The sequence below is a fragment of the Hoplias malabaricus genome, chromosome 8 (genome assembly GCF_029633855.1).
Source record: "Hoplias malabaricus isolate fHopMal1 chromosome 8, fHopMal1.hap1, whole genome shotgun sequence".
Lineage (NCBI taxonomy): Eukaryota > Metazoa > Chordata > Actinopteri > Characiformes > Erythrinidae > Hoplias > Hoplias malabaricus.
The window spans coordinates 30,520,045-30,533,830 of NC_089807.1; the positions used below are offsets into that span (position 1 = coordinate 30,520,045).

Below are 13,786 nucleotides of genomic sequence, written 5' to 3' on the forward strand. Positions count from 1 at the left end.
AGCCAGTTTTACATCGCACACCATGTCTGCTTTTTAGCGTCATCATAGAGTACGCACACACACAAAATCAAAACCAAATGTTCACCCCTTGCTTGAACAAAACATCAGTGAAACTAATTTACAGGCAATATGATCAATCCCATTGGTTTTCACTACATCAACAATTCATTTACGATACATATCCAGTGACTCCAAAGCCGGCTAATGATGGCGCTCCGTAAATGACTGTTTTGGCACATAACTGTACAGTGTACCCAAAAAAAAATGACCTCAGCCTAAACCTGTCAACACACCATTACAGCCCCCGCCACCATATTATGTGATGCAAAGGAGGAGGAAAAAAAGGCAAAACCGTTGTAGCAAGAAGGTGTTGGCAGATGTAGACTTCAGGAATGCAGCATGGAGGTTACTCGCTGGAGAAAGTTCATCGCACTGAGAGCCCTGCTTGGGAAAGAGACAAAAAAAAAACAGTTTAGTCTGTGGGTTCTTATCAGCAAGCCTAATAGACCTGAATAAGGGAACATCTAGATGAAGGATCAGATAAAGAAGTAAAAGGGGAAGAAAAACAGCAAGACATAAGCTAGCAAGGTTACAGCGGAGAGACGCCATGCTTGATGCCAAGCACAGAAAGAAGGGGGTGGGGGGTGAAATGCATGATATGTTTTCTTCTTACAAATGCTTGCATATATCTGAGAAGAAATAATCAATCGGGGGGAATAAAAAAGGAGTACTCATGCACCATCCAATACATTTAGGATGAGTTATAGGGGTCTAGAATTAATCATCCAATATCTGTACCTGGCCTTGGTAATTTTCTCATTGCTGACTGCTATCAAATCCTCACAGCAATGTTCACTTTCTTGTCTCAAGCCTTCCTAAGAGAGTAGAGGCTGTAATTATGATAAAATGGCTGATGACCGTTTAATATATTTAACTTTAGAAGAAATGCTGAAAGAGCAGGTGTTCACAAACTGCACTATAGTGTATTAACCAATGGGTTTTCACCTCTAAAACATTCCACTGCAAACACACACACACACACAGCCAGAGCATTGAGGAGAGGATTTTTTTTTGTAGGTTCAGTGTGTGCATTAGACCATTCATACCTGGGGGCCCTATGAATAGAGCCCTCAGGTAAGCCTTGTTGAAACAAATCTAAGCTGCTAATGACACACACTGTGAAAATATTCACAGGTCATTTAGCTTGATGACAACTGCAGCCCCCTCTCTGCCCCCTCATTCGACTGTTTTCTGTATTAGTCATGCTTTTGGGCCACTAACCTACAGTGGGCAACTCTGTGGAAACAGCAGCCTCTTCCAGCACAGCGTCACGCATGGGAAAACTATCGCTTCACTCGCTTTGAGAGATCTTATCTCAGGCAGCTGTGTTCAATACAAGAGAAAAGCTCATCTGACGAGACTGAGAAAGTCTGCATGACTACGTGCGTATCATCACTGCCATAACAAACCGAGGAACTACAAAATGGCAAAACAATAACTTTACAGAAGAAGGACAAAAGGAGTTAAGAGGTTTTTTATGACGGGATCAACATGGTTCTACACTTTTATAATACTTTTATAATTAAAGAAAAGCTCAGACACTGTTGTTTATTTAATGTGTAGTTGACAAAGACTATTATTATTAGCTATTAGCTGTATTATTAACAGCTAAAATTAATATAGTAAGCTGGAGGTCCACTGTTGATAGGTTAAATCTATTTGCTGCTGATTCAGCATGTGTTTATGACTAAGATTAGTTTTTTGATATTAACATATCAAATGATATGTTGACACTGAGTGTGGTTTATGATACCATAAAGTACAAGGAGGTCAGGAAATATCTCTGAAGGGATTAGTATTAGGATAATCCCATAAAAAGAGCATAAAATATGGGACTCCTAACAATTATGCAAATCACAAAAATGATCATCATGAGATAAGCAACACTTTGAAAATAATGTTTAAGAGACAGGGAAAAGCGATAGATTAGCCTAATCAGGGTCTGAAAGGTGTTAAACTGTCAAGAGTCTGTCAGGAAGAGAAAGACAACACAGAAAAAAAAAACAGATCACAAAAGCTGATGGTGAAAAGCTTATGGCACTTTTCCACTGCATGGTGCCTACTCGACTCGGCTCAGCTCTACTCTGTTTTTTGCTTTTTCAATAGTCAAATTTGGTTCCTATTACCTGAAACCGAGTGTTTTATTTAATACCTGCTCACTCATAGGACTAAACTGTGATGTGTAAACCTTGAGAACTCTGGTTGGCCAGAGAGACATTTCAGTCACAATGAAATACAGACATCCATTTGTATAAGCATTTGTAAATTCACCAAGTTACAGTTGAGATCATATTTATTTTGTTCTGAATCGCAAAGGTCCTAAATTACACCGTGGTGTTTTGAAGAGTTTCAAATGTTCCTTTGATTGGTGGCAGATAAAAGACTACAGCTAGAGCTGTGCAACAAGAAACAGGAAAAACAATTGGTCTGTCTGAACTCATGCATGGAACTCATAACAACAACACAATGCCAATATATGATGAGTAAATAACACTTAATCTTACCATCAGTTTGATTCCCGCTCCAGGTGACTGTCTGTGAGGAGTTGGCGTGTTCTCCCAGTGTCTGCGTGGGTTTCCTCCGGTTTCCTCCCACAGTCCAAAAACACACGTTGCTAGGTGGATTGACGACTCAAAAGTGTCCGTAGGTGTGTGTGTGTGTGTCTGTGTTGCCCTGTGAAGGACTGGTGCCCCCTCCAGGGTGTATTCCCGCCTTCCGCCCAATGATTCCAGGTAGGCTCTGGACCCATCGCGACCCTGAACTGGATAAGCGGTTACAGACAATGAATGAATGAATAATCAACATAATCTTGTCTATATCGATTGTATAATTTTTTTCCCCTTTTTTTACTCGGTTATGTCCCCGCTGTGTGTTCAGGTACTGTTCCTTTAAACCCACACTACGACACTGTAGTCATGTGATTCTGCCCCCATCTGCAACATGGCAGAGAACCTAAATGGCTAGGCAGACTGAGTGACACAAGCAGCTCGCACCAAACACAGCATCTGTGGTTTGGACGTGCTGTGTTTTGGCTATAATTAAGATGAGACTGTAGTCAATTGTAAACACTGAGAAAAAACAGTTTCAGCGACCAAAGCACAATCACACACCAATTATATAAACAGTGCTCAAAAAACAAGAGAGGGACAAGCTCCCAGCGACATTAGAAAAAATATCCCAGCTTTAATATTGGAGCATATTTACAGTACAGGCCTCGTCACTGAACTAAGATGGTCAAAAATAAAAAAACAAAATAATCGTTCATTAATCGCAATTGTTGTAAAATATACAATTAACTGCGATATTGATTTGCACTCATGTCACCCAGCACTACCACCATGATAGTGGTTCCAAAGCCTGTGGTTCCCGTTGGATTCTTTGGTTTGCCACATCACCGGCTATATTTTGTGGAGAGCCGTTGTAATGGAAAACCACCCAGGTACTAGGAACCATAAAAGTGAGTAGAGCCTAGTATAGTACCATGCAGTGGAAAAGCGCCATCGATCATAGGGCTCACCGCCCCATAACCCTGTCCTCACTGAATGTGTTTGTTTACTTGGAAAGTGAGAATCTGAAATGACAACTAACTTCTAAGCCTGAACATGAGGTGTGGGAAAATATCTTCTTATCTCCCTTCAGAATGCATCCAGTAAAAAAAAAAAAAAAAAAAAACATTATGTTTCCAACCATCTCAATTTATTTTTCCAATAATGTTTCACTGTACACCATGCCCAAATAATATTGCAGTTTTCTAATGAATACCATATTCCAGATGAGGTTCTCTTCTCCAGCACTATGTCAGTTAGACCTTTCTCCTGCATCTGAAACATTCCAACACGAATGGAGAATCGTAAATGAGCTCTGGCAGCAGCATGTGGTAATTTGCAATAATTACACCAGCTTGATACCAGGGTATGCTGCTGCTGCTGCAGATGATCACTCCTGCTCCACAAAGCTGACTTTGTATGGCACAGGTCCATTGCAATAATCGGTAATTGCTCTCTAGTTCTCAGGCAAAAAAGAAGGAGGGGGTGGGGGGAGCTTAAGCACCCATTACACTGTCCACCGGCAGCTTGATAACGCCACATTACTGAAAATCCTTCACCAACTTCTATATTGTGGCAACTCAACACCTGTTGGGCCCAGCATTTTCATCATCTGCTTGGAATAAATTGTAGTCATCATCATAACCATAATCACAGTAATAAAAAAGCCTTCATCCCCATGCCAAATTACTGTGCCATTTGATTTACAGTAATTGAGCAGGAAGAGGGAGAGAGCACTGCGTAAGGATATCTTGACTCATGGAGCACAAAACACACACACACACCTGTGTGAGTTACACCTGAGAATGGCAAGGCCCAGATCTGAGTGATATACAGACATTCCCCTGGGCAAACAATGACTAACATTGTGGCATGTATAATGCACCAGGTGTTCAGGATCCTGAGAGAGTTTTCTCATTAAAAGTGAAAACAAAAACCATTTTCACAATTTACAGAAACCAATGACAGTGCATTAGGGTTCACCACACGAGGTACTGTGCAAAGATCAGAGGCCACGTTTTCATTTCCTTCATTTGTAAGCAGCTTGATTCTCTCCAGTGTCAAAGATGAATGCTGTGTTTTTTTTTTTCCAGTTTTAGTGGTCTATCAGGTTTTGCATCTTTGTTAGGCTTCTCATTTACTAATTTAAAACACAAACACACACGGGTTCACACTTGTCAACATCTTTGTGGTGTTGTTTATACACTGGATGTAGTATCATGTGCCAAATAAGCAGTCAATGCCATGGATAAGCATTTCCATGGAGTTAAATAAAAGCCACTGTTTAAGGCAACATTTTTGAGCAATTTCCATTGAATTTACTTGTTCTATGCATTCATTATGTACGTTTGGCTAAACTAATATATTCAAACACTTTCTGAAAAATAAATAACTTGTATTTACTGGATGTTTCAACTGGAAATGAAATACATTTAGTGGTCTCTAACTTTTCCACAGGGGTGTATAATAATGTTCAGTTTTACATTTTTGGTTCTCACAATGACAAGAGCCCACTGGTGTGAGTTTGGGATTTATTTATTTTTTTAGACCTTTTAAAAAAAAAACAAGAACCATCTTCATAATTTTTATACTTATTTAAGCTCTTTTTGAATAGAATATTTCACAAAAGCGAACTATAGACATACAAAAGAAGACAAAGATCACAGATCTTGCTAATTTGCATTTTTAACACAAAACTTTTTTCCTGTAAACAGAGAAGACTTTTCTGTGATTACCTTCCTGAGTCTGCAGAATGCACACTGTCTGGATTGACTTTATTCAGGTAAAATCCTCATTTTCACTAATTGAGACCTGGTTAAACACAAGCAGCCTAGATCAAGCTTGAATCAGCTTTTGTGCAAATCACATCCGTTCTTTATCTTTAGGCTAAATAAAAGATTACAGATTTGCACAAGGGACCTTTATGGTACACTTGCACAAGTGGTGTTAAACATGAAAGCAGGAGGTGGTAAAAGTAAGTGGTGGAAAACATTTACGTCACCATGAGTTACATAAATTTGAATTGGCACTTAGTGCAGGACAAAAACAATGTTGCTGCAATAGAAATAGGTCTGCCTTCTAAAGGCAATGGCAGTTGGAAAAAAAATTCACTTGATTCCAAATAATGTCCTGTACTTTCATTATTCTTAAGAAAGGTCTGAAACGAAAACTGAACTGGTCCCCTCTGATATAATTTGTAGCTTCAAGGCTAATTAGTGTTTTGAGATTTTGATAAAGGACATAATGTCTAACAACCTGGTTATATAAATTTAAAAAATGTTTTCTTGCAGGCAAAAAAATCTGATATTCTATCAGGTGTGCAGTTCAGAGGGCCTATCCCAATCCTTCTGGTAACAGATGTTTGATGCCTCTATGGTACTCTATATCTGAGCTTTGGGTCTTTGAGTAGCTTGCAGCCGTAATCTTCTCCTGGCAATAGCTTCCTGCTTCTTCCTCTCGATCTCAGCAGCAGTGCACTTAACAACAGGATGAGCTGTGACAAACACTGCAAAGGACAACACTGTCATTTAGGGGTCAGCATAATATGATGTTATATGTACTTTAATAAATTATGGTGCTTTTCAACTGTATGGTACCTACTCTACTAGACTGTACATGGCTGTACTTGCTTGGTACTTAGTTGGGTTTAAAGCTATATACTTAGTATAAGTATAAAGCTTCCTTATATTAAAATCATATTTAAGAATAGCTTGTGATGTTGCAAAACACTATCTTAAATGGCAAACGTGGGCTTTGGAAATCCCATGCAGCACATGTTTTTCGTCGGCCACCAATCTAAGGAGAGTTTGAACTTCTTGGAAAAACACTGAATAATTTTACGAGCTGTCATTGTCAGAAAAAAAAAGTCTGAAAAAAAAGATCAATTGCCAGATTGTTATTATACAATGGCACAAATTACATAAACTAAAGCATCTAGGTATTTAAATATTAATATGTAATCTATGTTCTACACTTTTGTCAAACATTAATAGAAGACTATTTCTGACTAATTTCTAAACAAGGAATTCAACAGGGTGTTTTTTTTTAAAGGATTGAATACAGAAAATATTAAAATCAGAACTAAAACTTGCTCCGCATCATTGGGCAAGTGCATGAACAAACATCCACTCATCAGACTGAGTGTAACTCATGAGAAACGGCTAATGGGTTAAGCACACTTCCTTATTACACTAATTCACAGTTAGGGGTAATCTATAATGAAATTGGTGCTGATGGTTAAAAGCTTACCTTTGTTGCCCAGAGGCATAGGGTCAGACTGATGTCTTTTGAATGTGGAATGTTGGGAGTCAGAGGAACTTCCTGCAGATGGCCCTTCAAAACTGGCTTTCCACTGGGGCTGGAACACAGTTCCAGGGACATTCTTAATCTGTGTGAATCTGTATTGCCTAATACGCTGTGCAATGTGACCTGTTTGTGAAGTTTGCTGGTTTCCATAAGTGTTCGAAGCACCTGGTATTGAATGTGAGCGACCAAAAACTCGTGCAGGTGGCTTCTGATCTCTGAACTGGCCTGATGGGACAGTACTGCCACTGAGATTTGAAAAATGAACAGCATCAACTGATGAAGGAGCTGTAGGTGAGGAGCTTTTGCATATATTTCTAGGACTGTTCTGTTGTTGCAGTTCCTGACTGGCGGAGAGCCGCTCTACATCATCGCAGACCTGATAAAGCAGATCGTCATCATCGCCATTGTCCCAGACAGAGTCCAAACTATCAGAAATTTCGGCACCTGCGCTGCCTTTAATCTTCATCTCTGTACATTGTAAGTCCATATTTTTAACCACCTGCTGCCCTTTATCAGGAGGTTTTTGTGTCTGTGCTTGGTGTTTTTCACCCTTCTCTGGTTTTACCTCACAACGGCTTGTTTTGGGCACGTGTGGAACAGTTCCAGTGGTAACAGAAGTATTCCGTTTTGGTCTAAAAGTGCTTGAGCTTGTTTTCTGAGCTTGTGATAAGTGACTTTGTAGTGGAGTGCAACAGTCTTTACTTGCAATATTTTTAAGTTCACATTTCCTGGATGTATCAGATAATGTCTGGGGAGCACTTTTCCTTAGAACCGGGTCCAGAATTTCAGGGTTCTGAGTCATCTCCAACACAAAAGAGTCATTGAGCAGATCATCATTCTCCCAGTCGTCATCAAAGTCTGATTTTGGTACTTGAGCAGCATGGTCAGGGAACTTCTTGCTATGTGCTACGTCTGGCCTCTCTACACTGACAGCTGCTGGTTCAGTCCTACTCTCCTGTGATCCATTCGCTGATGGAGGGCTCAGTCTCCCGCTCATGCTCTGGGTGGGCCCATCAAAAAGAGCATGCAGCTCTTCTTCATGACTTAATACTTTAGGCTTGAACGGAAATGAAACTTGATTTCCAGCTGAAGAGTTAATGCCCCCTAACACTGTATTGTGATCGGCAGTAGATTTGCAGGGCTTGGGTAGTCCCTTTGTGTTTATATTCTCCAGTTGCCTCTCTTCATCCTGACGGGTCATGTTGATGTCAAACTGCTTAGCAAGTTTCATGAGGTCCTCTACATCACTGATTTGTCGACTAGACAGAGAAATAAAAATGGAGAAGATCAGGTTTAAATACATATAGAGAGAGTTGCCAGTACTAGGTAAAATGACCTTGCATACACACTCCCTGGCTATTGTCAGGTAGACCCACAAAATTTACACACATTGTGGGTTTATAGTGACTCGAGCTCATCTAGCTCATCTGTTGCACAATTTATCATATACATGTTTATGTTAGTATATCTATTCCAGCAATAACATTGAAATGATTAATAATCCTACTAACCATGCTGTGTCAGTGACAGCTTGACACAATAACATATCACTATCCTGACAATGTCACTTCTGTGCTGAGAAACCATCCACCACTCAAAACCATCTGGTCTGTTGTGGTCCTATGGTGGTACCTTTTCAACTGATTGACAGGACTCATATAGGACTTTTGCAACAACAGATGGACTAGAATCACTAACTGTAAACATACAAACTGCATCAATGTGGCAGATGAACCTGATAAAATTAGTGTAGAGAAAGGTTAGCAATACTTATTCTATAATAGTGATAACAGTACACTGACCGTGCTGAGACCCTCCGGACTCTGGGTTGCTGTATCTCTGGAGTGCAGGGAACAGCACTGTCTCCAATCCACTGAAGCACCAAATCTCTGTCCGCAGGCCTCTCATCCTTCAACATTAAATGACACAGTCTTATTATAATGCTGCAAACAGTATAAATAGCAGGTATTATTGCAGAGTTATTACTTACTTTCGGTGCAATTCTGTTGACAATATCGGATATCTCAAAAACTTGAACACTTCCTTCTGCTCCTTTTCCTACAAAGAAGGTAAAAGACCATTGTCATTATGCATATATTATTTTGTGAAAATTCTTACAAAACGTATATTTTTATAAAATGTTAGTGTGGACTTATGTTGTTTGAATCTAATACACTTGCCATTTGAAACGGGAGGTGGTGAACAAGGATCCCAGATTATGTCTTCACTTTTTTCAGCTTCACTTGGTGAATCTCCAGTGCTGCAGACGTTAAATCTGTTCCTCCGTTGACGTTTTGGTGTTTCCAAATCTAACCACACAACAAAAGTTTCACATATTTGTTTGTTTTGTTTTATGGACGGCACTGAGCTCCAGGCCTGTAATCTACAACAATTTTGATTCGTTGCTATTTACTAGTTCGAGGCTGAATAACTCCTAAAACTGAAGAAGAGATAAAATGCAGTAAGCTGCATAAGTATATATTTAAAAAGTGTCTATCCTTGTCTCATCCCTAAAACGAAATCAAAGCAGGTATGTCATCCTCCACATATGGATTGTATGTACTGGTGAGTAAAAGTTAAAGTTTAAAACATATCGTTATGTACTGATTTTCCCACGATAATCAGAAAATGTGGATAATTTTAAAGTACTTAATGTGTTTAGTTAGCAGGACTTAGTGAGCATGAACATTTTCCATAACTAAATAGAACACATGAAAAAATATGTTTCAAGCATGATTCATATATTGACAAAAATGCTATTGTCTAAGAGCACAGCTTTTAAATAACAAAGTCATTCACCATTATTTAATAAACATATTCTAAATGCAATATCAGTTGAACAAAAATTGCACCACAATCATGGAAGCACCCATTACAATTTCTGTCCTTATGTATTAGGTTTATGATGTACAAATATAGTTTGTTGTGGGTGAAACAAACTCCATTTAGCTTTATCTGTTTTTTATTTATTTATTTTTACATTAAACAAGATCACTAAATTTTTTTTTTTTTTTAGTTTGTTTTGGACATTTTAAACTAGGCACTGACAGTAATGGGGTGGGCGTGGTGGTGTAAGCATGTGTTTTGCTGGTAAAAGTGAATAAGACAGCAGTTCTACTGGATTTTTTTTTTTTTATCTTTTAGCATCACTGCTGAACTGAGAATTGTCTCACAGGGTACTCCGTCTACTGATGAAGGAAGAGGATGACCAACACAAACACTGCACCACTGCAGATGAGCTAATTTCTCTAACTTTACATCTTCAAGGTAGACCAACGTGGTGTGTCCAACAAGTGGATAGTGAATGGACACAGCATATAGACACTTGAGCAGCACTGCTGTATCTGTTACACTTTTAGAAATGCAACACAAACACCACCACCACCATGTTATTGTCACTTCAGCACTGAGAATAATCCACCACCCAAATCATACCTGCTATGTGGTGGTTCTAGACATTGTGAAGAACAAAAACATTGAAAGGGGGCTACCAACGTATGCAGGTGAAATATGGTTTGCAACAGCAGAAGTACAAAGTGGTCCTGTATGATTTTGAAGTTGATAAAATAGACAATGACTATTGAAATGTGCATTTCATTTAACGTTATAGACAAACATCAGTGTAATGTGGTTATTTTCGGATCAATATTTACACCGTGCCACAGCGAAGATGAAGAGTTGTGTAACCTCGTACCTTTTGGGGGCTGACAGGTGGAGCGGAGTTTGGGAGACCTGGCCTGTGTCCTCTGGGTTTTAACTCTGTTCTGTGGGAGTTCTGAAATCTTCGTCTCTCTGCTTTCTACTGAAGAACGAATTGCGACGTTTCTTCTGTCTGTCATGCTTAAACGCCTCGCAGCGACATTGTACAGTGCGCCTATTAAAAACTGCACTCTCTGATGTCAATGTATTTAAACTGATATTTTTAATTTATTGACTAATGCGGCTTTGTTATGGCATGAAGACCCTCTCACAAAGCCGCCATGTTTCTGTCGCGTCGCTCTGCTGCTCGTTTCTGATTGGCTCGTGGCGCACACAAATGATCGCGTTATCTCGCGAGATATTCCAGTTTGGCTTTTTCCAGTTTTAAATGTCTTAAGCCCATTACAAATACAGTAGGGTTCAGCACTGCTCAAGTGTCTAAACATTTGAAATGTAAAGCTGTTATCTGAACAGGAGAAGACACCATTAAAAGTTTTTCTATACATGTTTAAGTGTCATATTTTAAAATGACTAGTTGTAGTTGTCACAAAATTGTAACGTACACTAAGATGTTCAATACAATAAGTTTTCAATTTCAGTACAATAACTTTTTTTTCAGCTTAAACATGTAAAAGTAGATTAAACAAATAATTGTTCATTAGGCTTGGTCCACCTTGGTGGTCAGCAAGTGTAGCCAGTTGCAGTTGGTGTTGGGGTGGGGTAGTTAAAAAAGCCTTCAATACCAACAAATGCCACCTGCAACCCACCTGAGATATGGTAGATCTTGCCCCATTTCACGACATGAAATAATAAGTAAATTATATAACATGAAATATAATTAAAATCATAATAAATCTATAACTATTAACTAATTCAATTACATTATTACTGTACATATAGTATATTTAACAGAATGCTGATTTACATTTAAGTATGAAAAACAAATGGTAAAGCTTTAGTTTGAAGCAAACAAAGTTTAGCACTTCTAGCTAATGAGGATTAGGCTCTGTCTTCATCAAGCTGTCTCTCAGCTCGCTCAGCCAGTGAAGAGCAACTGAAATGGCTCTGGATCTGGATGCTGCACTTGTACTTATGAGGCTACAACAGCATAGGTCATCATGACATGTTGATGGTGCAGACAAAGTCAGACCAAAAAATAACTGGCATAACTGTACAAAGCCAGGAAGTGATAAGTTTGCGCAGTGCCAGGTAAAGTTAAACAAATATGTTCATTGATTTGTCCATCCTCCTGCTACATCCGTGCTCACTCACTCACATTTGTGGACATTTTCACATTCCATCATGTGTTTACAGATTGTAGGAGGAAAATGCAACACAGGGAAAACTGTGCTCCCTTCATTGTCTCATCACTGTGCTCTCCTCGAAATACAGTTAGCAAAAAACATGATGTTGACTCCAAAGCACCAATCCATTACACCTGAGTGGGACCTGCATCTGTTGAACATGGGCTAGCTAGGTTCAAGATGGTTATGGGCTCTGGATGGATTGGTAAATGGGCTATTTCTTGGACCCAATCCTGGCCGCTCAGTAACAGTAACAGTTACTTATGAGCCCATGTGTGTCCATAGTAGTTGTGCCCAGCCCCTGTTGGGTACTGTGTTTAACTTATTGTGGGCCCATAATTCACCCTGCAGGGCATCTGTGGATCTAAAAATTTAACCTGTGGACAAAACTTACCCACATGGGTGTGTTGGTTGGGTAATGGAGATTACTATATTAAAAATGAAATTTATTTGATCACTTATAGAATTTATTGAAGCAAAAGGCCTGCAAATAAGGCCCCAAGAGGGTGGTGAAAAAGATGTGACAATACACCAAAAAACAAATATCAGAAACTTTTTTCCATGGCTTTTTAAGAATTTGGTTTAATCTGATTTTGTAACATTCATTCATTCAATCATTGTATGTAACCGCTATCCAGTTCAGGGTTGTGGCGGGTCTGGAGCATACCCAGAATAATTGGGCACAATTATTTATTATATATATCAATCAAATCAATCAAATTTTATTTATATAGCGCTTTTCACAACAAAAAGTCGTCACAAAGCAGCTTTACAGAGATCCGGGTCCAAGCCTCCTATGAGCAAGCCAGGGGCAACAGTGGCAAGGAAAAACTCCCTCAGCACACGAGGAAGAAACCTTGGAAGGAACCAAGACTCATACGGGGAACCCATCCTCCTCGGGTCGACACCGGAGACACAACAGAGAACAGAAGTATAAGTGAAATGACCGATGAAGGGGTTATAGTAATATAAATGTAGTATATTAGTGATGATGGAGAAGCAGAAATGAAAATGGTGAGGATGATGATATTAGTGATGTATGAGTCTGATGAAGGAGGAGGTGATCAGGGACTCAGTGTGAGTTAAAGTTAGGTGTAGAGTTAATCTGACATAAAACAGCATGGCCAAGCATGATAGTGTAGATGAGACAAGGCCAGGATCTTGTACAGGACACGGGCTGGATCAGGGCAAAACCTGGAGAGCAGCAGGACATCTCAAAGCATGAGAGAGAGACAGGAGAAAGAAAGCCAGACAAAGGGAACAAATAAAAATACAAAAGGTTAGTAGGGTCATGGTAAAGAACGGGGAAATTTGTCCTGCGAAAAAAGCTTCCATGGGTCAGGCAAGAGAACCCAGCGACAGACAGCGTTGTTGGCAGTTACTACAAAGCTAACTAAGAATGCTGTAGCTATGGTGATATGACAGGATTAATACAGAACAGTGATAATATGAAAACCAGCCCGAGTATATAGAATTCACATATGAATTCTAAAGTTTATACAAAATATTTGTTTTCTCATAAACACAGTTTTTGCAAGTACTGATCCATGCTGCGCTCTACTTGACACTTAACATTAACAATAAAACATTTGTGCTGAATCTTATTATAAAATCCTAACTCTGGTTATCCATCTATGAACAGAAACAGACTTTAGACAACATGTCGCTGGAGGTTTCCTGGCCATTCATCTCTTGTGTTTTGGATGACCTCAGAAGAGCATTACTAATGTCTGCTGGACAAGATTCAGACACTGAGTTTGTCCCCCGGCACAACATGCCAGTGAAACAGTACACTTACTCATAATGCTCTCTGCTTGGCCTTCATACAACTCAGAGTAGGCCTAATGATTTCTCTTCACAAGTGCTTACAGA

The 13,786-nt window shown here is 39.3% G+C and overlaps 1 protein-coding gene across 1 annotated transcript; it reads right to left on the reverse strand.

Annotated features, from left to right (window-relative positions):
• Positions 1 to 5,135: 5,135 nt before the first annotated feature.
• On the reverse strand, positions 5,136 to 10,907 carry etaa1b (ETAA1 activator of ATR kinase b). Its single transcript, XM_066679404.1, has 6 exons — positions 10,606 to 10,907; positions 9,092 to 9,220; positions 8,902 to 8,969; positions 8,714 to 8,820; positions 6,855 to 8,170; positions 5,136 to 6,111 (listed from the first exon to the last, which is right to left on the reverse strand). Exons 1-6 carry the CDS (start codon positions 10,748 to 10,750, stop codon positions 5,987 to 5,989), a joined length of 1,890 nt encoding a protein of 629 aa, XP_066535501.1. The 5' UTR covers positions 10,751 to 10,907; the 3' UTR covers positions 5,136 to 5,986.
• Positions 10,908 to 13,786: the final 2,879 nt, after the last annotated feature.